Consider the following 23796-nt stretch of genomic DNA (forward strand, 5'->3'; position numbering starts at 1 on the left):
AAAACGGGGCTAAAAACTGGAGTCTGGTTGATTTTCAGGTTGTTAGTCTGCTGGGGGTCGAGCTTTTCAGATGTTCTGCTTTCAGGATTTAAAGTTTGATTAATGCTAATAAATTCAGATAGAAATAGCCTGTGAGTCACTGAACCCATATATTAAAGAAAAGCACTGGTAGACAAAGAGTGCTGTTGTTGATGCGTTATACTCGCGACCTCTGACCTCTCTGGGTTCAGTCTGTCAGTGAAACCAGCTGACTGGAACTATACAAAGCTGTGTGTGGACTTGTTTCTAATCCATAAACGATAAATTTCAAAAGCAGCAGCAGAGCAGTCCTCCAACCACCGCAGTTTGTAACTAACGCCCCCTGTTGGTCACTGACCAATCAGAGCACATCATTAAGGAGCTCAGTTGGCCTCTGTAACCACACTTCTCTCTTCCTAAGTTTTCCAGTGAGGTGGAGATAAAGTTTACGGGGAAAAAAACTTCTTTTTTTTTAAACTAACTGACTATCCCCTCGTTCCTGAAGGTCACTGACGATGTTCAGACCTGGATGCCAGAGGGGAGGACAGAGTAAGGATCCATAATCCATTTCCTGTTTGACCAGAAACTAAAAAACTGTGGCTGAACAGAAACCTACAGCTTCAACTTTGATACTTTAAACAGAAACAAGAAATCATGATTGAAAATGTAAAAAACATTCTCAGATTCATGTTCGATCAGAGATAAGAAGGACGACGTATTCTGCTCTCTACAAATGTTTCTCCACTATTCACGTTCTGCATGTATTCCTCATCAGTAGCAGCTGCATCATTGTTTTAATAGGAGCTGAGATGCTGTCTCTCACGAGTGCATGTTTCTCTAAATGACTCCTGGAGAATAAAACTACTCTGAGGAGCTGAAACATGAGAGAGACTCCAGAATTAGTAAAGCCACCTTTTCTCGCACGCGCTCAGTCTGCAGCTCCACAGCACAGAGCTCCTGTCTCCAGGTAGCTCAATCATAACCAACTCACCTGCAGCGACCTGAGGGCGGAGTACAGGGCGGGAGAGGGAGCAGCTCCACGGGCATCCACCAACACCGTCAGCCCCGAAGCTAGCACCTCCTTCCTGTTCCATGAAAGAAGTGATATCAGAGGGTGGACAGCACAGAGACCTGGGTAACAACAGTAACAGAGGAGTGTACCTGAGGATGGAGGTGTAGTAAAGGAGGAGGCGGGGCAGCTCAGTGCTGTCACAGTCCAGGTGGGACCACACGGGGCTCGTGGTGGAGACGGTAAGCAGCGCTCGCCCACCTTTGTCTCTGGTTCCTGCAGGAAGACGCAGCAACTTCATTTACACACAGAAACAATGACTCCAACTCTGAAGTTCAGTCTCTGCTCCACCTGCCCAACTTTATAAACCTCAGGCTGGAGCTTCTGACTGCCCTGATCTTAGTCTAGTCGGGTCTGAGGCCTGAAACTGGTTGGTACATGACGTTTGTGTTTTCTCACCAGGCAGACAAACAGCTCCAGACCTCAGCAGCATACTGTACAGTCTGGACTGGGAGGACTGGGTGACAGGCTGGACTACCCTTGGAACAGCTGCTGGTTGTTCTGTCGGATTCGAACCAGCAGCCAGAGCAACCTCTGACTGGGCAGGACGCAGCTCACTGCAGAGGCCTGTGAAGAGATGCCGAAATGAACCTGTGTTACTCACAGTGTACTGGCACAGCAGGCCTGTGAGGCCCAGTTTTCATGTATGACACACATAATGGACATGTTCTCACAACTAGAAATACTGTGGTGCTGGGGTTCTCTCACACATGCAAAAAAAAAGAAAGAAAGACCATTTATAGTCCAATCTGGCCATCAAGGACATTTTCATTCTGAGATTCAGCTCCGCCAGGTCATGCCTGCTAAATTTCAGGGCTGCGGTTAATGTAGTTAATGAAGAACTTTAACCGTTAACCTCAAAATGGCAAAACAGCTAAGAACCAGACAAAAGTGTCCTCACTGTCAAGGTCTCCACGTCTGAGGACACAAATACAACAGTGCACGCACGCACGCACGCGCACACACACACACGCACACACACACACACACACACACACACACTGCCTGAAGACTTTAAACCACGAGTGTCAAACTCCTTCACCGTCCACAAAGAGCTGAATTTAATCTCAAGCACAACCAAAATCATTCCCTTCTTCAGTTTTCAGCTTTTTGTTCACTTAAGTCAAGATGTTGTAAATAAGCTGAAACTGAAGTGACGTACGCCCCTCACCTCACTCCTTTAACATTTAACAGAAGGTATCAGCTCTTCTTTTTTTTTTTAATCATTTTTCTCATTTACGTAGTGAACTCGAAGAAAAGCAGATGATAAACAGTCTGTAACATCTTAAGATAAACAACAAACTCCAGCAGAGATCTCAGTTTTTCCACACTACTGGACAGGCATGGAGGCTTCACCTGTAGAGTTTCTAAATCCACAAAACTAGAAATGCCTTCATCTTTCATAGACTATCGCTGGCGTCACTGCAACAGGAACAGCAGGGGATTTTATTGACCAATAAAGTAATTCAGAATTTTACACTTTTTTTAAAGCCATCTATTGGGTCCCACTGGATGATATAATTTTGATTTTAAATAAAGAGAGAATGTTTTCAGTTAATTCTCAGAGTCCAAGGCTTCATCAGGGTTTCACAAAGTGCAAGTCAGTCGCAGGTGGGAAACAACCCCTGTGCTGTGCGGTATAACCCACAGGGGGTGCTATAATGAAAAGCAGAAACCTCGTGTACAAATATTAAAAGTGTGGAAAAACTTAAGTACAATAATATAATATAAATAAATCATGCAGCTACTAAACAAAACAAAACAAAGTTTTCATGATGTTCATGTCTGAACTAACCAAATTGACCAAACTCAAATTACAAAACAAAATAAATCTATAGAGCAAAAAAGTTACGTGCTGATACACACAGACAACGTAGACTCCCTGACACGCGCTCTCACCAAACCTAACATGAAGACAGAGGATCTCAGCAGTTCCTGTGGTTATGCTTCCTCTGCATGAGATCTATCCAGGCTTCCGTGATTTTGTTCAGTAAACAAATATATCACCTGTGCATCCTTACTCAGTATGTTACTGTCAAGTGTTGGAGCCTATAAGGCAGCGCTCAGGGCAGCAGAAACTGACCTCTTACTGTTTTAGGTATTCTGGGTGATTCGTTTACATTACGATGCACAGAGTCGCTTTTTAGATCAAAAGCTTGAGGTCATCAAGACTCTGCTGCATCTGAACACATCGTGATAAATCTGCATATTTTACTATTTGTTAAACAACCGGAGGGATGAGACGTTCAGCTTTCTCTGAACTGAAAGACACTGCAGAGAATTCCCCTTAATGGAGCCTGGAGCGAGAGCACAAGGCACACAACTTCCTGTCTGCTCTTGGGTAACGGAGGCAGAGCAGGCCGAAAAAAGGTGAATGGTCCTTTAAATGATCAACGCAGTCGTGTGAAATGTGAGATTTTAGAGAAAAAACTGAAAACCTGACACAAACTCGTTCACGAGCTGCTCCTGCAGCCACACAGGTGAGTTAAAACAGGAGGTGAAGTCGAGGGTAGTTTTAGTGAAAGAGATGCAAAGGAGGAACCACTCAGCCAATGAGGAGGAGGAGGATGTGATAAAGGAGGAGAAAGAGTGAGTCTGATGGTCTGTGGGAGGAAAAGCAGGAGAGGAAAATGTACTGAGGAGGAGAAACGGGTTCATGTACCTTCAGTGTGACACTCTGAAGCTCCAGCAGCCTCCTCACAGCTCCACCGCTCCTCTTCTTTTTGGACTTCCTGTCCACTGTTGGACTCCTCAGCTTTTGTCGGAAGCAAGTTTTGATGTGCTGCTGGTGTGGAGACGCAGTGCAGTGTTTTACACTCCTCCGCATTATTCTCACCAGTACTGGATTGATCAGATTCTTCTGTGGGTCCCTGAAGTGCACTGCTTTCAGAATAAAAGTCATCGCAATGTGCTTTGTTTTTAGAATAAGAGTCCCCAGGGTCAGGTGTACTTTCAGAATATGTGCTTGCTAAGTGAGAGTCTTCTGTATTATTTTCAGAAGAGCTCTGAGGTTGTGTTTCTTTTTCAGAATTAAAAGTTCCTTGATGTGTTTGCAGTGTGTTGCTTTCACAATAAGAGTCCCTATGTTGTGTTAGATGTGTGCTGTTTTCAGAAAACAAATCCTTGATCTGCTTGTATCCTGTGCTGAGCACTTCAGAGCATGTGTGCTGTGTCTGTTTTTCAGAATAAGAGTCCTTGTAATATGGTTCGGTTGCTGTTTTTTCAAAATAACAGCACTCAGTGTGACGCTGTTTATTTTTTTCTGAGTCAGCGTGTCGTTCTCTTGCTGTACTTTCAGAATAATAGTCCGGGAAGTGCGTTTCTGGTGCTGTGTTTTCAGAATACGAGCCCTCAGTGTCTGTTTCTTTTATGTTGCTTTCAGAATACGAGTCTCTTGCCATCTCTTGCTTGTTATTTTCAGAATTAAAGTCACTGGAGTCTGTCTGTTTAGTGTCACTTTCAGAATAAGAGTCTTTGTAATGTGCTTCTCGTACTGTGTTTTCAGAATAAGAGTCCTGAATGTGTGGTTGTTTGTTATTTTCAGGATAACAGTCCTCACAACGTGACTCTGTAGATATGTTTTCAAAATAAGACTGCTCAGATTTACTTTGTGGTTTGTTGCTTTCAAAATAAGAGTCAACAGCGTGTGCACGCTGTGTGGCATTTTCAGGATATAAGGTTTCTGAGTCTACGTTTTTTATGTTTTCCGAATAGTCCACAGAGTGCGTTTCTGGTGCTGTGTTTTCAGAATAAGAGTGCTCAGTGTGTAGTGGTTGTTTGTTATTTTCAGGATAACAGTCCTTGCAATATGATTCTGTAGCTATTCTTTCAGAATAAGATTCCTCAGAATGTATTTGTGTTTTGCAATTTTCAAAGCAAGAGTTACTGGAGTGCGATTGCTGTGCATCACTTTCAGAATTTGAGGTTTTTACTGGTTTTATGTTTTCAGAATAAGAGTCCTCGTAGTATGGTTCTGTAGTTTTGCTTTCAGAATAAGAGCCCTGCCAGTGTTTCTGTTTTGTGTTATTTTCAGAATAAGAGTCTGTATAATCTGTTTCTGTTACCGAGTTGATGGAGTGTGCTTGTTGTGTGTTATTTTTTAAATAAAAGTTTTCAGATTGCTTTTGTTGTGCGTTACTTTCAAAATAAGAGTCTTTATCTGTGTGAACCTCTCCACATCCCTTTTCTTCTTCTGTCTCTCCTCCTCTTGCATCTTCTGTCACCATTTCCTCATCCTCATTTCTTTCTTTACTTTGTTGCACAATCACAACCTGTATCTCCTCCTCGACCTCTACTTCCTCTGGGCCTTCTTCTACCTCATCTTCTCCATCTTCATTCAACTCGTCTTCTCCATCTCCCTCTGTATCTTCACTTTCAGCTTCCTCCTCATCACTTGGGAACTTTTCCTCCTTTGGCACCTCCTCTTCTTCCTCAGCAGCTGAAATTACAGCTTCCTCCTTGTTACTTTGCTCCTCCCCCCCCTCCTCCACGCTCATTTCTGTGCAGGTTTCAGGTTTAGTGTTCAGATTTGTGCCTGTGTCAGTACCTTTTGTTTCTTCCGATTCACAGATGGATGTTCCTGTGACTTCAGGAGGGGCAGAGGAGGAGAAAGGGGTCGGGACCACAGCTTCACGGTGGTCCTGGTGGATGCTCTCTTCCATGAGCCTGCAGGTTGCATCCTCACAGGGCTGCGGGAAGTTGCTGTGTGCGTGAGCAGTGAGTGTGGAAGCAGCAGAGTGTATGTTGGTGGTTTGAGGAGTGAGTGCGGTAGCAGCAGACAGTGTGTGTGTGGTGGTATGTGTACTTGTCCTGGCTCGGTGCTGCAGGCTGATGGACTGGGTTAAAGAGCCTTTCTGTGGGGAGAAGCGAGGAAGCGGGAGCTCCGTCAGCTCCACGTACTCCCCCTCCGAGTCCTCGCCCCCGCTGTTTGCTGGTGATTGGTCTGTTTTAGGCGAAGATGGGAGGTGCTTCACATCACTTGAAGAGGTTGCTTCTCTGTTGTTGTCAGATGATGTCTTGATTGCCACATCTTTGCCCTTAATGGAGGAGTCCTGGTCCTCCTTCGGAGCAGCACAGGGCCGACTGATGAATTGTGGGTAGACCAGATCCTCCCAGGGGACCCTAAAGACGTCTCCGTGGGCGGAGAGGAGGCAGCGCTCCAACCTGGGTGCTCCGCGCTGCTCCCTCTCCCTGTTGACGGAGTCTAACCAGGCCATGCTAAAGAGCGACTGCAGAGCTACGCCAGACACCTCCTGCTGCTCCACATGATGGCTGCCGGCCGACTTGCTGCACAGGAGCAGGCGCGGTTTTAACGGGTTGTCGCCCCTCCAGGAGGCCCTGTGTGCTCGAGGAGGGGGTGGGGCTGCAGAAGGAGAAACCAGCAGGTAGAAGTCTCCTGGACGGAGGAGGCGTGGGTCCAGATGACTGAGCTGCACGACTACCTTCTCGTGGATGCACAAAGGCCAGCCTTCATGACGAAACAGGAAACCACAGTACTGCAGCTGAGGAGAGAAGAGAGCATCCCAGTCAAGACAGAGCGTCATTAAAATCCTGGTTCTGAAGAATATCATCTGTATGGGTGCAAACTAACACCTTCTCCAAATATTGGAACAGAGCAACCACAGAGATTCAATTAAATCTGAGTAAAGTTCCCACCTGATCCCCTCAGAATCAGCTGATTTATCTCTTACAATAACTTTAATCTCTTTAAAGCAAAAGTTTACCTTCATTGTCAAATAACTTGCCCTAAAAGCACACGGGTATAAGTTGTCACTACATCTCTCCATGTGTAACAATCCAAAGCTAAAATCTTGCTAACTTTGAGCATCAGTATCACAGGATACATCATAGTTTTAATAGCAAAACCTGCACTAATTTAACATCTATGGCATAGAGCAGGGGTGTCCAACATGAGGAGCACAGACTCCAACCTGTCCCACTGGAGCATGTTGGAAAAGGTGAAGAAGAGGATAAATTTTGGAATTTCTTTCTTCAATGAAGCGAAATTCCTTTAACAGGTAGAAAAACACATAATTCTGAAATTGCAATGTGTAGTCAAACGTCTTTTCACTGCCACACACAAGAGATTCACTGATCCGACCCACTTAAGATGAAAGTGGGCTCCATGTGGCCCAGGTTGTAAAATCAACTGGACATCCCTGGCACGGAGGAACAGAAACGAGCACTGGAGCACGGAGGGCAGGTGGCTGGTCAAAACACTCCAACAGCCCCATTTTAAAACTTGTGAATTTCACTGTGAAATGAAGAAACCACACTGTTGTATATAGCAGTCTCAACATGATGATCAAACAACTTTAGGCCCTGAAGATTTTCAAAGTTCGTGAAGGACACAGAGGATCCACGGATGATCTGTCTGCAGGTTGTTGCACCATCTCCTGTTCAGCTTGTGACAATTTTCTCTGGCGTAAGATGCCACATCCCTTTTATTTGGTTTACTAAACTTTAGAGGGGAAACTAAAAGTTCTGCATCTTCATCCGCTATTCAGATCATGCAGTGATCCTGAGACTTCATTTAAACCCACTCCTCTGTGTTCTGAGGGCCTGTGACTTGGAACATTTTGCATAGCCTCATTAACAAAAGTGAAAAAATACAAAAAGTGAAAAAACACAAAAGCTTATTTTGAAGGGCAGGTACTGGTTGATCTGTCATTAATATTTTTTAACAAGAGAACAGTGCTTAAAAGTCCATGTTTGGCAGCTGTGGCACATCTGTATCCACTTAGGCTGCTGTAGCTGCTCAGTTAATGAGTCCCTCAAACAGTCTGACATCTTTCTGTTCATTTACAGTCAAAAGTTGCATCACGAAGAAAAACACGCAAACTAGAGAGCAGCAGAGCCTCCCCAAATCTGACGGGACGTGAACGCCCAGCAGCGAGCACGTGAGCTTTGGAGTCGAACACGTACGACAGGCAGGAACAGACACGAATATTCTGTGAGTCGTTTGATTCAGAAACAGTGATAATCTGTGCAGAGATTCCTGTCTGTTCTTGTGTTCACCATCCAACCTGATGTAACAACAGACTACAGCAGAGTGAATCCACAACAAACAGACACTGAGCGTAAGTTAAGGATGCTTAAAGGTGTGATGAGATTACTCGGGGAAATGCAGAGATACTCACACAGGCATCCTGCTGGAGGTTTTGTAAGAACTGCTTTGCCGGCAGCAGGAAGTGGAGGAGGTAGCGGAGGCCGTCTCCTCGGTAACAGCGCTCCACAACGCTGAGGACCTGACAGAGGACAGTTGGGGATGTGGCTTGGAAGGGTGGGTAGAGGGCTGCCAGAGCCGACTGGATGCACCGGTCCAAAGATTCAGAGTCCTGCAAAGAGTAAGAGACGTTTTACTTCAAAGGTAATTTATTTCAGCTGGCAAATCTAAGAGCTCAGACACACTACAGAAGAACCTTTAAACACACAAGGTTTCAATCTTCTTTAATGTGAGCTTCAGACGACACGATAACATCTCAACTGTGGATTGAAGTTGAGAGCTGGTAACAAATTGTCATCACCATCTGAATTTTATGCCTCTGTGCTTATCAAACAATCAATGCTGGCATGTTTTCCTGAAAGGTGGAGATTGCAAAACAGCAATGTCAAACTCACTTGTCAAACTCACTACCCTGCGTTAAGAGACGGATAATAAAACAGTTGCGCTGACGCTGAAAACAATGTGCAGGCCTAATTCTTTCCAAGTTTACTTTTACTGTGCGCTGTACAGTACAGTATCTGATGCAGACTGACTGTTTTGTTTATTTGTTAGTTTAAGGAAGTCCTCTCTGGCTCCTCTGTCCTGATTTTATCATGCTGCTGATAAAAGACGTCTCTCAACCAAATCGCTCTATAATGAGCCGCTCAGACCAACAAAAGGTGCTTCCATGGTATTAAAGAATAATCAGTTTCAGCTCATGTGGCCTTAATGCTGGGCTGTGTGTCACAATCAGCAGTAGAACAGCCCAAACTGCAGAGGATACAGGAGAGAACATGTGAGTGTGTGTCTGCAGAACATCCAGCTGTTGTCTTTAAAAACGCCACACCTCTGCATCACATTCCAGAACAGACAACAGCTCCTCTGTTCCCATCTGTTCAGACTGATCAAAGGGACTGATCGGATCGCCTCGGAGACCACAGCAGCTTCCTCTCCCGCTATGACCACACGTCATGCGAGTGTGCTGCACCTCCACGGTCAGCTGTCGTGTGTCCGTAAAGCTGCTCTCACACTCATGTGCTTCCAATTGACACATTTGATTAATGTTTAAGGCCAAGCACAGAAGGCAGGCCCTGGAGGTGTGGCTGGGAGGCCCCGTCTGCAGCGGTAACTGGACCCACTGGTCTGGAAGTAGCGGCGACTGGTCAGGTAAAAATATCCGCACCCCGTCTGGCTCCAGACAGCCCTCTGAGGTGCGTGCGTCCATGCCTCCTCTTCCTCCTCTTTAATTCAACATGTTTAACATTCCAGGCAGAAGCACACTGACTGGCAGCTCCACCCTCAGCGTCGGCTTCACTCACACAGACAAATAAGCTCAGTTTTCCTCCTTTTCCTGTCGTTAACGATCCAGGAGCAGCAGGTCGCCGCTGTGCAGCACCTGAGAAGCACCTGCAGCTACAAACCAGCAAGGAAGCGATAAGAAAATCTAATTTTCAACCAACTCTTCACCGTGAAGAGGAAGTTACACAACAGAGACCATTAAAGATCTGCAGTGGACAATTATCGGCATTCAGTTTTAAATATTAAAAAAGAAAACCCTTTTCATATTTTCCTGTGTTTTTAGCACCGCCAGGAAGGACGTTTCTATGGAAATAAGGGTGACGCTAACACAGCTCAACACACCAACACACCAGGGTAAAGTGTGGTGGGATGGAGTGCCAAGTGTCAGAAAAATAAAGGAAAAAGAGGTTTTGGCATGAGTTGAATGAAACCTGCCACAGCCTCTCTTTTTTTTCTTCTTTTAATTGTTTCATGTCAAATGTCTTGCTTTCATAGTCGCTGGAAACCAGGATTGTAACCAAGATTACATTTTGATGAATTGCACAACTATACAGAACTATGCACAGCGTCACTGGAGAGTGGTTTGGGGTGGAGCGCGTTCTTGAATGAACAGTGTAATAGTTCCAGATAGCTGAAATGCCCATCCCTGATAATTAACTGTATTTATAATGAAGTTAAAAACAGGTTTACCAAGTGCTTTACAGCTATACATCCAAGCAAAGTTAAACAAACGCAGCACATTATAAAACAGAAAATACAGAAACTCAGTAATCGAGACTGATACATAACTTGTCGTAAAATACATAAAAAGCTGTTTTATAAGCTTTAAAAGTGGATACGAGGGCAGCTCGTGTGATTATCAGCTGAAGCTTGAAGTGGAGTCTGTCTGTCGCCTGGCCTTCGGGACCAAAGGCAACAGCTGGTCCGAGTCTACAAGGAGGCATGCGAGTTTAATATAAGACTGGGGTTGGGCAACTAATTTTAATGTCATGAGCGATTTTGGCATCCGATGGTTATGAAAACAAGATAATTGCTACAAAAGCTCTCCCTCTCTCTCTGGTTTATTTTTGGCATTTTAAGTCTTTATTTGACAGCATTGTGTAGCAAGAGGAAGATACAGAGAGAGGGGGAGGGGCAGCCCGGAGCTGCCCAAGTCCAGTCCAGACCCACGTCCAAAACCATCCTCACCTCCATCCATCCTTATCCTGTCTGAGCAGGACGTTCCAGATATCTCCTCCCAATAATGTTTTCCAGTTCTTCCCAGGGCATCCAAGTTGCTCCCAGACTAGACAAGATATGTAATCTCTCATGAATTGAAGGTCAATCCCGTTGTTTACTCCCAGTTGGGGTTGTTTGGAAAATTTAAGGCTGAGCTCAGTTTGGCTGCTTTTGTCCACCACAGCTCACGAGCACAGTTGAAGGCCGGAACAAAGATCAACTGACTCCACTTTCTCTTCCCCACAACAGTCTGGTACAATGCCTCATGCTACCTCTACTTACCCATGTCATGCTCCACCATCTCTAGAGATATCTGCACTCCCTTGGTTGGTGCAGCAACGTTCCTCGATTCCCAGAAGGAGCAATCCACCATTTTCCAAGAGAGAAATGTGGCCTCTGACTGAGAGGTGCTGACCCTTATAGCAGTCACTTCTCACTTTGCTACAAACCGCCACATTGCAAGATCAAAGTCACATCCTGATGAACACGTCTTTCATTCACATTTCACTTAAAGTTCTAAATGCTTCGTGTAAAACACGTTCTTAAGTGAAAGCTGCTTCTTGTTTAAGTTTGTGAATACTCAGATTCAAGTACTGACCCAAATAGGCGCATGACTCCTGCTGTAATCAAGCAGTTTTAACATAAATCAGTTGAGATCATCTCTGGTAGCAGTGCAGGGAGGGGGAAAATGGGAGACATGCTCGCCGTTCTCAGCTGCACACTTCGGCACATTCTGTTGATGATTTCTGGGACCGTTACAGAAATCCAGATCACTGCAGATAACAGCATGACAGAGTTTGTGCATCATCCATGGTCTCTGTGATAAAGGATGCCTTCAGTGTGTCTTCATACTAAACTGATACCATCAGTCACACCGAGTTGCGAAAAAAAGTCTACCTTCATTGTCCTCCAGAGGGCAGAATTCACGAGGCAGGTGCCTTCAGGCGCCAGCATTAAACGACTGGAGGCTTACAGGTGACAGTTGTTTAAGTCACAAAAGCTTATGTCATGATTTTTAATGCACCAGCATCTTTTTCTATTGAATGTAAGCACAACATCGGCAATGAACTCAAGTCCAAGTTCAGTTTAAAGACAACCAGTGTTGACTAAATCATGGATATAATCCTGACAACATAGGTTATTCCTAATTTGCTAATAAATTCATAATAGTTTAATCAGAAAGATGTAAAAACTACAAATATGACAGAATGTGTAACTGAGTGTTTGTGTTTTCTTTTTCACAGCGCAGACAGATGGTGATGTAAGACAGCACCACGATCTTATTTATCTGCTGTATGAGTCTCAGATGCAGAGATTACGTCACTGCATCACAGCAAAAAAATAAATAAAATAAATTGAACATTATTTTCTGTTTTTCTAAGCAGCTTCTTTAGCGTTTAAATTCTCCTTATTTGACTTTGTCCTGACTGTAAAGTTTGACGCTTCTGTTTATCGGCCGTATTCAAAGCGCCCACAGACCTGTTGAACTGACCCTGCGGTGATGTCACTAACAGTTTCCAGTTGTGTCGTCCTGCTCAGCCAGCGTTCCCCTTCAGCCTCGGCTGAATATTCTGGATGTGAATCAGGCGACAACTGGCAGCCAAATGCAACACTGAGGCCAATATTAGCAGCAGGATATCAGATGACAGCTGGCGCAGGGGGACAGGGGACCGGGGGGGGATTTTTGTGCTGCTGAAAAGCACCGCGGCAGGTTGTGGACGATCATGAGTTTAAAGTGCTGATGCAAACAGAGACCGATCGTAAACACAGCGGCGCTCCAAAAGTTACAACCGGAGTGAAAATAAATGGGCACTGATGGACGTCTCTGCTGACGTGACACTGACACAAAGCTGGCAGCTTCATCAACGACAGAAATTTACAGATTCATCGCTGCACCGCCAAACTTCAGATCGTTTTGTAAACCGTGGACAGTTCGTATTTACTACATTCATATCTTATACTGTCTATGGCCTACAAGTAAGAAAGCACTGTGAAAATACAGCATGCATATGTAAGAGCTATTTGAAAATGTGAAATATAGACATTCTTAACTCATCATAATAAGGCCAGTATGTTAACATATGTTTAGATCATCTTCTCTGAGGTGCGATGAGCTAATGGTCTCTCCTTTTCTGCATTAGGACTCTTAATATGCATTAATACGTGTTTCAAGAACCAGAAAACCTCAGTGACACAGTCCAGGAGGAGTAAACCCATTAAACATACTTCACATCTTTTATGTTGCTGATATAAACTGTAAACCTACTCTGTTGTGTAACAGCATGAAAAGACTGTAGGAATCACGATGTATATAAAAGCGAGGATTACAGTATTAAGACTGCAGCTCAGGCTTGCTTTGAGAGGGTGAGGAGGATGATGGGAGGGGGCCGCATCAAAGCAGGCTGAGAGAGGTTCCCATGGGAGAAAGAGAGAGGCCACCCACTCTGAATAATAACTTCATTATCCTCAACACACCAGAGTCCTGTGATAAAAACACTGCTTTTACTTTCATTCAGATTTACAGAGTTTCAGTCAGTTCGGCCTCTAATCCGGAGTGCAGCAACAGAAGAGTCTCACTCCTGAGATCACTTCACAACGTAAACACACCAATTAGGAGGAGGTCAGAGGTCAAACCAGTGGGTTTAAGCTCCTTCCTGTGTTGCGCCTCAGGCTGAGCAGTGATATGGATTCGGTGTCAGTGCGAAGAAACAGAAAAACAAGCAGAAATATTGGAGGTCAAAGCCTAAAATAATTGGGCCGACGTGGGACTGAAAGTGAAATTCTGGAGTTTAAGACAAGATTTAAACAAATCGTTTGCCGTCTGACTCACGAGCTCCAGGTGTGTAGGAACAGTGGAGAGATCAAACAGGCAAAGTAAACAGAGATAACTTTGTTACTGAGCTTACTGTACTGAGATTATTTTGGTATTGTGAACCGGAACGGGAGGGACCAGACAAACCTGATCAGCATACCTCATGCGTTTCACCACCCCTTTGGATAACACCACGCTACGAAGACAGAGGACAGTGTGTCTGTACAACAGAGACCACGACCAGCTGGAACTGGAGTCCAAAGCTGGTCGCATGAAGAAAAACCACAGGAGCTCTATTACTGCAGATATAGGAACTGAAGGAAAGACATCAACTACCAGGCGTCATTTTACTGACAACAGCCAATCACTGGGCTTCACGTTCTTTATAGAGCACACTATAAGTCACTATAAATAACCCACTGTCAATGGCAACAGCATGTAAGCAAGCCAGTAAACATAAACCTGCAGGCAATATGTGGACCAATAAGGAATATTTACACTTAACCAATCATGTGATGCCCCCTCAAGTTTAACAGCTTGTTAGTGACCAAACAGAGTAAGGGAAAAACGATGAGTGGATAGTCTGGTGACCTGTTCAGAGCATGCCCTGCCTCTCACAGTGTGACAGCCCTGAACATATGGCAACAATGGCTGGATGGATAAATATTACACCGACATTATTGTATGCTTAATGTTAAGCAGCTATCTGCAACCAGATGGTCCACGGTTGTTGGGAAATGCCAAAAATCTGTTATTCTCGGTCTGATCTCTTGTTAACAGTATTAGAGTGATATCTCTGATACAAGTAGTGGAAATTAGCTTTCTCCGAAAGGTGGATGGGCTCTGCCTTAGCGATCGGGTGAGCAGTTCAGTCATTCGGGAGGCGTTCAGGGAAGGGCCACCACTCCTCCACATCAAAAGGAGAGGACTAAGCCCGTCACCTCCTGGGTAAGGTGTTCCGGCCAGGCATGTGCTGCCAGTAGGAAGCCCCGGAGTGAAACCAAGGCAATTTGGAGAGCTAACATAAGGCTGGCCTCGGAAAGGCTCAACGTTATCGTTAGAAGGAGATGGTGAGATGGAAGTCTGGGCTTCCCTACTGCCCCCACGACCTGACTTTAGATAAGAGGAAGAAAATGGCGGGATGATTTATTGTTTTAGATTTGAACTTTTATTGAAATGGTTGGCATGAACTTTTGAACAGCCTGCATCATTCTCAGTGCACAGCACAAAGCACCATACTTTTCCGTCGCAATGTTTTAGTTTTTCAGATGTTAATTTAACACATTTTAATAATACGTCAACATTTTTTGTTGTAACATGTTTTCAAATCATTTTTAACATTTACGACTGCTCGTCATCTGTCTGGACTATAATATTGATAGTGCACAATGTGAGGTGCCGCACAGTTAAGCAGCATGATTCATTATTGAAAAATGTGTTAAATATAGGGCTGCCGCAAACGATTATTTTGATCGTCGACTAGTCACCAATTATTTTTGCGATTAGTCGACTAATCAGATCATCATCCATTGAACGTAAAACTGGCTTATTGCACCAGCAGCATCTGCTCTTATATAACTATCATTAGCTTACAGCTTTAAGTGTTTAAGGTATGTTTCTAATTACTGGTTGCTAGAGCTGGGCGATATGAGATTTTTTCATATCACGATATGTTTTTTTCATTTCAGGCGATAACGATACATATCATGATATAAGCCAAATAACTATATTTGTAAAATGTGAAATAATCAGCAGCTTGTTTTTATTTAAATATTTATTTCCCATAATAAGTTCAACAGGGTAGATGTACTTAAGGAACATGAGACTTTTTCAGATAAATAAAGGCAAATATTGCAAACTACACAAAAGGCAGCCGCTAAAGCGTTTAAGTTTCAAAACAGAACAAACGAAACAGACTAAATTGTCAATTCCACTTAGAAACAAAATATTAATTCTAAAAATAAATCTTAGTTTGTTTTACAGAAGAACAGACAAAACTGACTAACTTTTGTCAATATCAAATAAACTGAGAACTAAAAGGAAATTCTCAATCTCTCCTTGTTGTATAGCTGAGCTTTTCAAACAGTTTTAACAGTTACTTTAGTCTGACAAAAGCCGAATGACGAATTAGCGCTTCCAGTCAGAGCCTGAGGCTACGTCCACACGTACACGGGTATTTTTGAAAACGGAGATTTTCCGTTTTCGTTTTAAAAAATAATCCCGTCCACACATAAAGGCAGAAATGAAGGAAAACGCTGCTATGAACATGCCAAAGCAGCAGGTGGCGCTAGATTCCTAACCGTGCAGAAATGTTGGCCAATCAGAAGTCTAGAAGCCTCGGTGGGAAAAAGTAAACAAAGCTGCGGCATAGAAGCAGAACCGAGTCGTATGTGTGGAGGGACAGTAACTGTGTGTATATGTAAGCATTTAAACACTGCAGAGAGTAGAATTAACAGTATTGTAGAAATTCATTTCACCGAAACAATAACGTGGCGCACAGTGTGACGCATGCACCAGTTTATTGTATTTCCAGACTTGCTTTCGGCACAATTAAAAGGCAAGCTACTCTGTTTTTTGTCAGACTTGAAATAGCCGAAATACCTTCACACTACGGAACTTCTGTGGCTCTTCCGTTCGACAATCTCTCCGGCGTTGGAACCATCATCTGTTTTCTCTTCGGTCACGCTCGGTTGATTTTTCTAGTCGGCACACTCATTTCCTCCATTACGCGCTGGCTGCTTCCCAAACAAACCCACGTGCGGCTTGGCACTTGTGCTGTACGTAACAAGTCACGCGACGTGACGCTGCGGCTGTGATTGGTTCGGCTCTGCGCTACTTAATTTGGATTGGCTGACCTTTTTTTTTTTTTTAAAGAGGACAAGAGCGGCGAGGTCTGTCGCGATAGCTTAATTTCTCTATCGAGTAAAAGTTATATCGCGATACATATCGCTATCGTTCTATCGCCCAGCTCTACTGGTTGCTGTGAGACTTTTTTCTGTAGCTACTTCATACTATATTTGAAATGTCCATTCAACCATCACGTTATGCTTTGCTCTCATTCTTCAGATGTTACTCTTTCAGTTTCACTGTTGCTGTCAGTACTTGGTGCCATTTTTAAATGAGCATGTGGATGGAAGAGAAAAGGGCTCCTGTTTAATAATCAGGATGGAGCCTCTGAGATAAACTAATGTAATATCTCAGGTTCAGCTGGTTTTATGAATAGTTAGTGGCAGCCCGTGTCTCCCCTGAGGGTCATGATTCATCCTTCCAACTGTTCGGCTGACTGCTCAGCGGCAAACCAGTTCCTGTTGGGTGTGGAGGAGGAGGAGTCAGCGGCGTGCTGAAACTGTTCACATGTTTAAACAGCCCAGCCACAAAAGGGGGTCACGGTTCCACAAAGCAGAGGTCATGACTGTTTTAGTTACCAATCATGGTAACATGGCATGGGGAGGGAGGAGCTATATAGGCGAGGGACCCACAGGACATATGACCTTTTAACCCCCCCGTTCCAGAGACGTGAACAGTGACAGGCCAGCTGTCAGCTAAAGGAAAAGTAGAGATTTCTGACGGCACAGACCAATTCAACCAGCGACGGAGACGCGCTCAATCCAGATACTGAAAAAGCTGTACCTCATATCAGGCTCAGTCTGTCCAATCAAAGCAGTGATTGAGTAAAACACCCGATTAAGAAAACTGACCTCAAAGGTATCTTTAATGCTAGAGATTTTTCCCTTTCTCCCACATTTCCTTGCAGGGAAAAGCCTGATATGCACTTCTATCGGTCAAAGTCAGCCACATGTGAGGGGCGCAGAAAGGGAACATTGTGATGTTGATATATAAGAAAGCACGAGGTCTCTTAAGTCCTGCTTGCATCAAACAATGTTTTGTGCCACAATAATAAAGTCTATGAAACGATAATAAAAGGATGAAGTGATGTGCGCAGAGGGAAGTAATTATTTAATCCCTGTTGAATTTGTGAGTTTGCTCACTTACAAACTGAGTGAAGGTAACAACTGTTGCTCTCATTTTTTGGACATGGAACAAATAAAATGACCGTCAGTTGCCCTTAATCTGGAATATGGCTGGGCTATATCATACCGTTCACGGTAATACCGTTATAACGTTAGGCAACGATAAGAAAATGAAATATCGCGATAGAATATGGGTAAAACACGCATGCGCGGTGCCTTTGTTTTCATACGCACATGGCGGAAAAAGCATGGCGGTGACGCAGAATGAGAAGGGCGAAAGTGGACGGTTGTATGAAACGGATGAACCAGAACTGGTTTGTAAAAATGCTGCAACTTCAGTGGCGTGGAACTGGTTTGGCGTTCGTCCGTCAGATATGCACCAAAGCACTATTTTTGGTAGCGCATGCTAGCGGGCCGTCGTTATTACCGTGTTTTTCGGAAAATAAGGCACACTTAAAATCAATCCTTTGATTTTCTGAAGAAAATCGACAGTGCCCCTTCCCGTGTGCCTTATGTATGAATTCTGGTTGTGCTTACTGACCTCGAATCTTACGTGGTACACAGCGCTCAGAAATCTGTCAAAACTGTACGTGTTGGCCTCCTTCACTGCATGCAAACAACACTCTGCACATAAAATAAAAAGATCCATATTCTCATATCTGCAGCTGTATTTGCACAAGACCACAGTTCAACAACAGCCTCATGCCACTCACATATTTATATCCATTTGATGTGGCTCCCTTACTCCGGACGAACACTATGAAACCTTCAGTGCAGATGGTTTCTGCAGAAACACACAGCCAACAGTTGATCACAACAAAAACACCCACACCACAGACACACACACGTCTGGCAGTTCATGTTGCCGATTGTGGCTGGGAGATAAAAATCAGATGCTATTTTCCTTCTCCTCTGTTGCGCTGCTGCGATGCGGCTAACCACAGGCGGCCCACCCTGATACAAAACACGCTGCTTTTGAAATCAGTGACGATCCTTAACAGAAAAACACCTCAACACGGTAAACTAGACAAATGTTTGATTGTCCCACAGGGATGTGCAGCCTCTGTCACTGTGGCTCCACATCCCTCATCACAACACAGCGTCAGAGGTCTGTGAAGCCTTTTCAACAGCTTCATGTTATCTGATGACCTCTGGTGAAATGTGGAAATTACAAATGCAGACAACCTCTGTTTCCTTAACGATTACAAATCTAACAGGGCCTGCGGGTCACACAAGTCCCGTGTGAAAATAATAAAGCATGTCTGCATCGGGAAGCTCCACGGTGTCGTTTTTCATCTCCTGCTCCATTCATCAATATTTCCTTTAACCACAAACTGCCTTTTTCTCATTCAGAGACTTGTTTCTGTTTGCTGTGACCTGTTGCAGCTTGTTTAAAGTAGAAGACAATTAAAGTCTCCCCTGCCTGATTGTATCAGACAGATGAGACTTTAATTGTCTAATCTGCAAATGATGAGCAAGAATGAACAGAATGAGCATGCCTTTATTCTGAAAATCCCAGCTGTAAACTCATCATGAGAGGAAAACATGACAGATGAGACGACGTACCAGGCAGCGATCCACAGATAATAGGAAAGGAATGCTACAGATGCACATCCACAATCACACACAGAGGAAATCAAAGCCCTCAGCCTCAGGCTTGGAGTCTGCTCAGGTATTTAAAGTCACCATCTAATTGGTAAAATGCCACTTGGTTACCACAGGTGAATATTTTAATCAACAGTGACTATTTGAATTATTTGATGGGATATTCTGACAAATATAATAAGGCTTGCTGTGTGGTGCAGACAGTCCAAGAAGTCAGGTTCAATTCTTCAGAGGAAGTTCCAAAAGCCGATCGAGGCCTACTGCTGCTGCCGGAGTCCGACATGACTCAAAGTGGGAAGGCATCAGGAAGTTAACAGGAGGCAACAAGGGCCAAGAAAGCTGGTAATCAGCTACTGAAAAAGCAAATGCAGATCTGCCAGGTCGTCCACAGCGTCCAATCAAACTGGCTTCAAAACAAAGCTTACTCCTAAGCACCGACAGCCAATGAGAGTCCCTCACGCCGACATCACAAGCTGAAACTTCTCTCACCACCTGTTAGCACTGCAAACAGATCTCACACCTGGAAAGAAGTTTTCCAGTTGGTCTGTTTCCAGTGACCTGGAACTCTGTTTTTACCTTCCATGCACTCAAAAAGCACGAAAGGTAAAAACACAAACGGAAATGCTGTTATGCAAGTGGATATGGGACCACCAGCCTAGAGTTTAACTCATACGCTCTGGACACCATCCAGGAAGGCTCAGTTTCAACATTTTGATCTCAATGGAGGAAAAAATAAAACTGGAGAACCGATACCAAGTCATGGAACCAAGCTGATTCTACTGCATGCCTTAGATTATCAGCTCTGTCAGCACTGGCAAGTTTTGTTTACTTTCCTCCACAGTTGTGCATTGCAAAATAATGATGTCATGAGCATATGCATTCATAGTTAAGCCTACCTGGTAATCCGTTTCCTCGCTGCCTTCAGACAGAGAATAATACACCTGCACTGACACTTTAAACCTGCACAGGGCTACTTTTTACCCATAGAAAATTCATTAGAGAAATCAATTACGGGATTGTGGTATCAATAAAATCTCATCAATCTTCTTTCTTGTGATTGTAGCACAAAGGAAGAGAAAAGAAGAAGAGGAAGACCTCAGGTTGTTCTCTGATGAAGCTGCAACTTAAAACTGACAGTCACAATCTGCCACAATAATAATAGCATAAAATGTCACAACAAAGTGACCGTGATGATCCCTCAGGTCAGACGCTGTCAGATTCATGGGAGGCAAACATGTCTGAAAGGGCCTTGTAATGAAATGCAGATTATCAGGAAATGTCTTCAGTTTGACTCTTCAGAACTAAAAGTGTGTTTGTATTGTAGTATACATTATTTAACTAGAGAAGAAGAAACAAAACTCAGACTAACAAAGCCTGAGCAACAAAACTAAACTGGAAGCAGCAAAGACGTGATATAAAATCAGCTAAAGTCAGCGAGGTCCTCGGCTTCAAAGCAAACACTCCTTTCACTTTGCTTTCACACTGCCTGTGGTCTTTGTTTCTGCCTCCTGTGGAGTGTTTTCACAGGAGTTCACACCTTCATGAGGCCAGGCAGCAGCTGAGCCACCATCCATCCCACATGAACACAAACCTTTCTCAAACCTGAAGGGGAACAAAAACGTCTCGGCGTCCGGCGCCACAGCGCTCAGACCGATAGCGTAGAGCCGTGACCTTGACACACAGAGTTTCTAAAACATGAGATTAGATTTGCAAGTTTCTCACAGCGAAGAGCTGACAGGCAGCTCAATAAGCTGAGCTCAGCTGGCTGAGTGGGGAGGACAAAAAGCCCAACTTCAAGGCCCTTTATAGGGGAAAGAGGTAATGGCCGGTCCCTGTGGGACACGATTTGATTTAAGGGCCGAGCTAAACTCAGACCATTGAGAGGATCAGAGGGGCTGCAGGGGTACTCGACGGGGGAAAGTCTGAAGCAAGAAACATCTTCTCCTCAAGAGGAGAAAATCAAAAAGCCAGAAAAACAGTGAGCTGTCCCAAGTACCTGCACACAGTCCGAGCGAAATATTTCAGTTCATCTTCAAACTCAGCCTGAGGTGACTTTTAACAACAGAAGCTGGTCTAGGATCTGGTGTGGACAACCGCATGAAACCTCATGGTTCATCTGTGTATCACATTACAAAACCCCAGTATCCCACATCAAAGGTGTTCCTCATGTTTGCTTCACATGCTAATTATTACTGCAGCAAACTGAGCCAAAACTGAAGCTCAACCTGCAGCATGATGAACACTGCTGCACCCTTAAACCCCAAACTACAGACAGGACATGAAGGAAGTCTGTCTGCAGGATGGGGCGGCTTACGTTCAAGTGGCAGCAGGTAGGACTGTAAACAGAAACAATGCAGATTAATTGAAAGCCTCTCTCTGATGCGCCGACAATATGTTTTCCCCTCAAACGACCTTCAGTGAATTCTGAATGTGTTTCAACTCCAGTGCAGAGAAGCAGCAGATTTCTGAACTCCATTAATCTGCTACTGCAGATTTCTACAGGTGCTTCCACCATCTTTGACTTTGTTAACTCAAAGATGCCTGCAACAAGCTGCCAACAGTTCTTCATAACACATTGACCCAAAACAGTTTCAGCCACATCTGTCCATCTTAAAGACAAATTATCACCTAGTCATAATTCTGTCACCTCAAAGGTAAAAAGTCACCAAACAAGTCCACAGATACATAATCTGAGTGGATTTAACTTGATATAACAGAGAAGAAACATATTAACAAAAAAAAAACAACACAAAAGGTTTTTTCTTTTGTAAATAACTTCACTGAACACAAGAATCCTCGACAAACCAGCTGGTTTAAATAAAGTCATGTAAGGCGTGGGTCTAGGACAGCCATGAGACGTTTGTGCTCAGCATTAAAGCTGCAGCTACTGTAAATACCACCATAAACGCCTTCATGTGGGCTGTTTAAAGTTGCCCAGTTACAGACCAGAAAAGCAGTCATGCTCACTTTATCGCCTTCTGTTTGCATTAAATTGGCGGAGGACTCAACTGATGCACCGATTGTAACTCCAACTCCTACGTTTACCTATGTGCATGCTGCAGACTCATCTCTGCCTCAGCACTGTTATTCATCATTATACATACATAACATTATTATGACTGATTACATCTGTAATGCAGTTGACGTCTGATTACACCAGTCTGACATTTATAAAAACAGGTTGTAAAAAGTCATTAAAAAGAAGTTTAAAAAGTTTGATACTTGATATAGATTATCAAGTATCAAACATACATTCAATTTACCATTTAATTTTTTCTTAAAAGAAATTCCAACACATAGGATCCATATGAAACTTGTAAAAAAATGTGCTGCTTCACATCCTCACTACTCTTGTGTTTCTGGGCACAAGCTTCTTCCCATCTTTAACATTTAACCTTTCCTCACTGAAAAAACCTTCCCCTATATTTCCCGCTGAAATCAATACATCACCACCCTAAGTCATGTAAAAAAAAAAAAAACAAACACCCACGATCATTCATAAGTGATAGCAAATATGAGAGCAGACACAGGCCTAGAATCACCAGCTGCAGTCCAAAGTGGTGGAGTTGGAGTCTGTCAGGATGATCAGCATCCTCTCTGGGCAGCTGAATGATATCATGAACTGCCACGACAGCAACCTGCCACAGAGCCTTTAGAGAAAATGCACGACAGGAAAAAGCTGGGACCGGCTGCTCAGCTGTGACTGAACTTTTTAATCAAGTGTTGTTTGGATCCTGCATGATGAATGAAGATAATAAGATGAAGACAAAAATGCTAAAACGAGTAGGGAATTATAGTGCAGTGGACCACCCATGTAAAGTTTGTAAGTGGAAAACAATGAAATGGATCTAATATCCCACATGAGGGACCCTGAAGCTCTCTGCATGTGTGGCAGGATTCACCTCACACTGAAGTAGGTCAGAGAATTTATTGGCCTGGGGGGGGAATCTTATTTTACGGGTGTTATATTCAGGTAGCGTGTTCTTCGATGGAGGGGTGTTTTCCCAGACGGAGCTGAGGGTGAAGGGAGGGGGAAGAGGCTTCATGTTTCAGGCAGGCTGGGGCAGGAAGATGACAGGGTGCTGAGGTACGGTGAGGACCTGCAGGAACACTGGCTCTTTGTGCTGCCTCCTCCGAAGCGCATCGCCGCGGGTCCATCCCAACAACGCAGCACTCAACACCGCGGACGACGACCACTTCCTATCGCTGACGAGTCCCAAGAGATAAAAACATTTCCGGCTGAGCTGCAGCCTGCAGGTTCAAAGGCTGAGCTTTTTTCCTCTGACATCTGACCCGAGAGGCAGCGTGAAAAACAGCTTCCATCAGGCGGTTAAGTGAAGCCCACTGGGTCAGTGTGTTAAACCCGATACGCAAGATGAGCAGCCCGCTCATGGAAACCTCTTCCATCAAATCCTGTTTACTGGAAGCGGATTTCTTTAGCCGTTTTAGGAAGTATTACCAAATCTCATGTCATGAAATCTTTTTTTTTTCTTTTTTTTTTTTTAAATCACCCAAACTAATTATCTTGAATTACACTGAGGCTTATCTGTGACATGTTTGCTGTAAGAATGTCAACGATCCATGACCACACCTTGTTTTC

The 23796-nt window shown here is 44.0% G+C and overlaps 1 protein-coding gene across 1 annotated transcript in view; it reads right to left on the reverse strand.

Annotated features, from left to right (window-relative positions):
- Nucleotides 1-23796, reverse strand: part of plekhg4 (pleckstrin homology domain containing, family G (with RhoGef domain) member 4) — a 42979-nt gene that overhangs the window by 15170 nt on the left and 4013 nt on the right. Inside the window, exons 2-6 of the mRNA XM_013909098.1 lie at nucleotides 8227-8424; nucleotides 3750-6588; nucleotides 1487-1654; nucleotides 1180-1303; nucleotides 1010-1103 (exon numbers count right to left, since the gene is read on the reverse strand). Coding sequence (XP_013764552.1) covers nucleotides 1010-1103; nucleotides 1180-1303; nucleotides 1487-1654; nucleotides 3750-6588; nucleotides 8227-8424 — 3423 coding nt within the window. The remainder of the gene's footprint in view (nucleotides 1-1009; nucleotides 1104-1179; nucleotides 1304-1486; nucleotides 1655-3749; nucleotides 6589-8226; nucleotides 8425-23796) is intronic.

The sequence above is a fragment of the Pundamilia nyererei genome, unplaced genomic scaffold (assembly GCF_000239375.1).
Source record: "Pundamilia nyererei isolate P.nyererei 1_Seehausen unplaced genomic scaffold, PunNye1.0 scaffold00019, whole genome shotgun sequence".
Lineage (NCBI taxonomy): Eukaryota > Metazoa > Chordata > Actinopteri > Cichliformes > Cichlidae > Pundamilia > Pundamilia nyererei.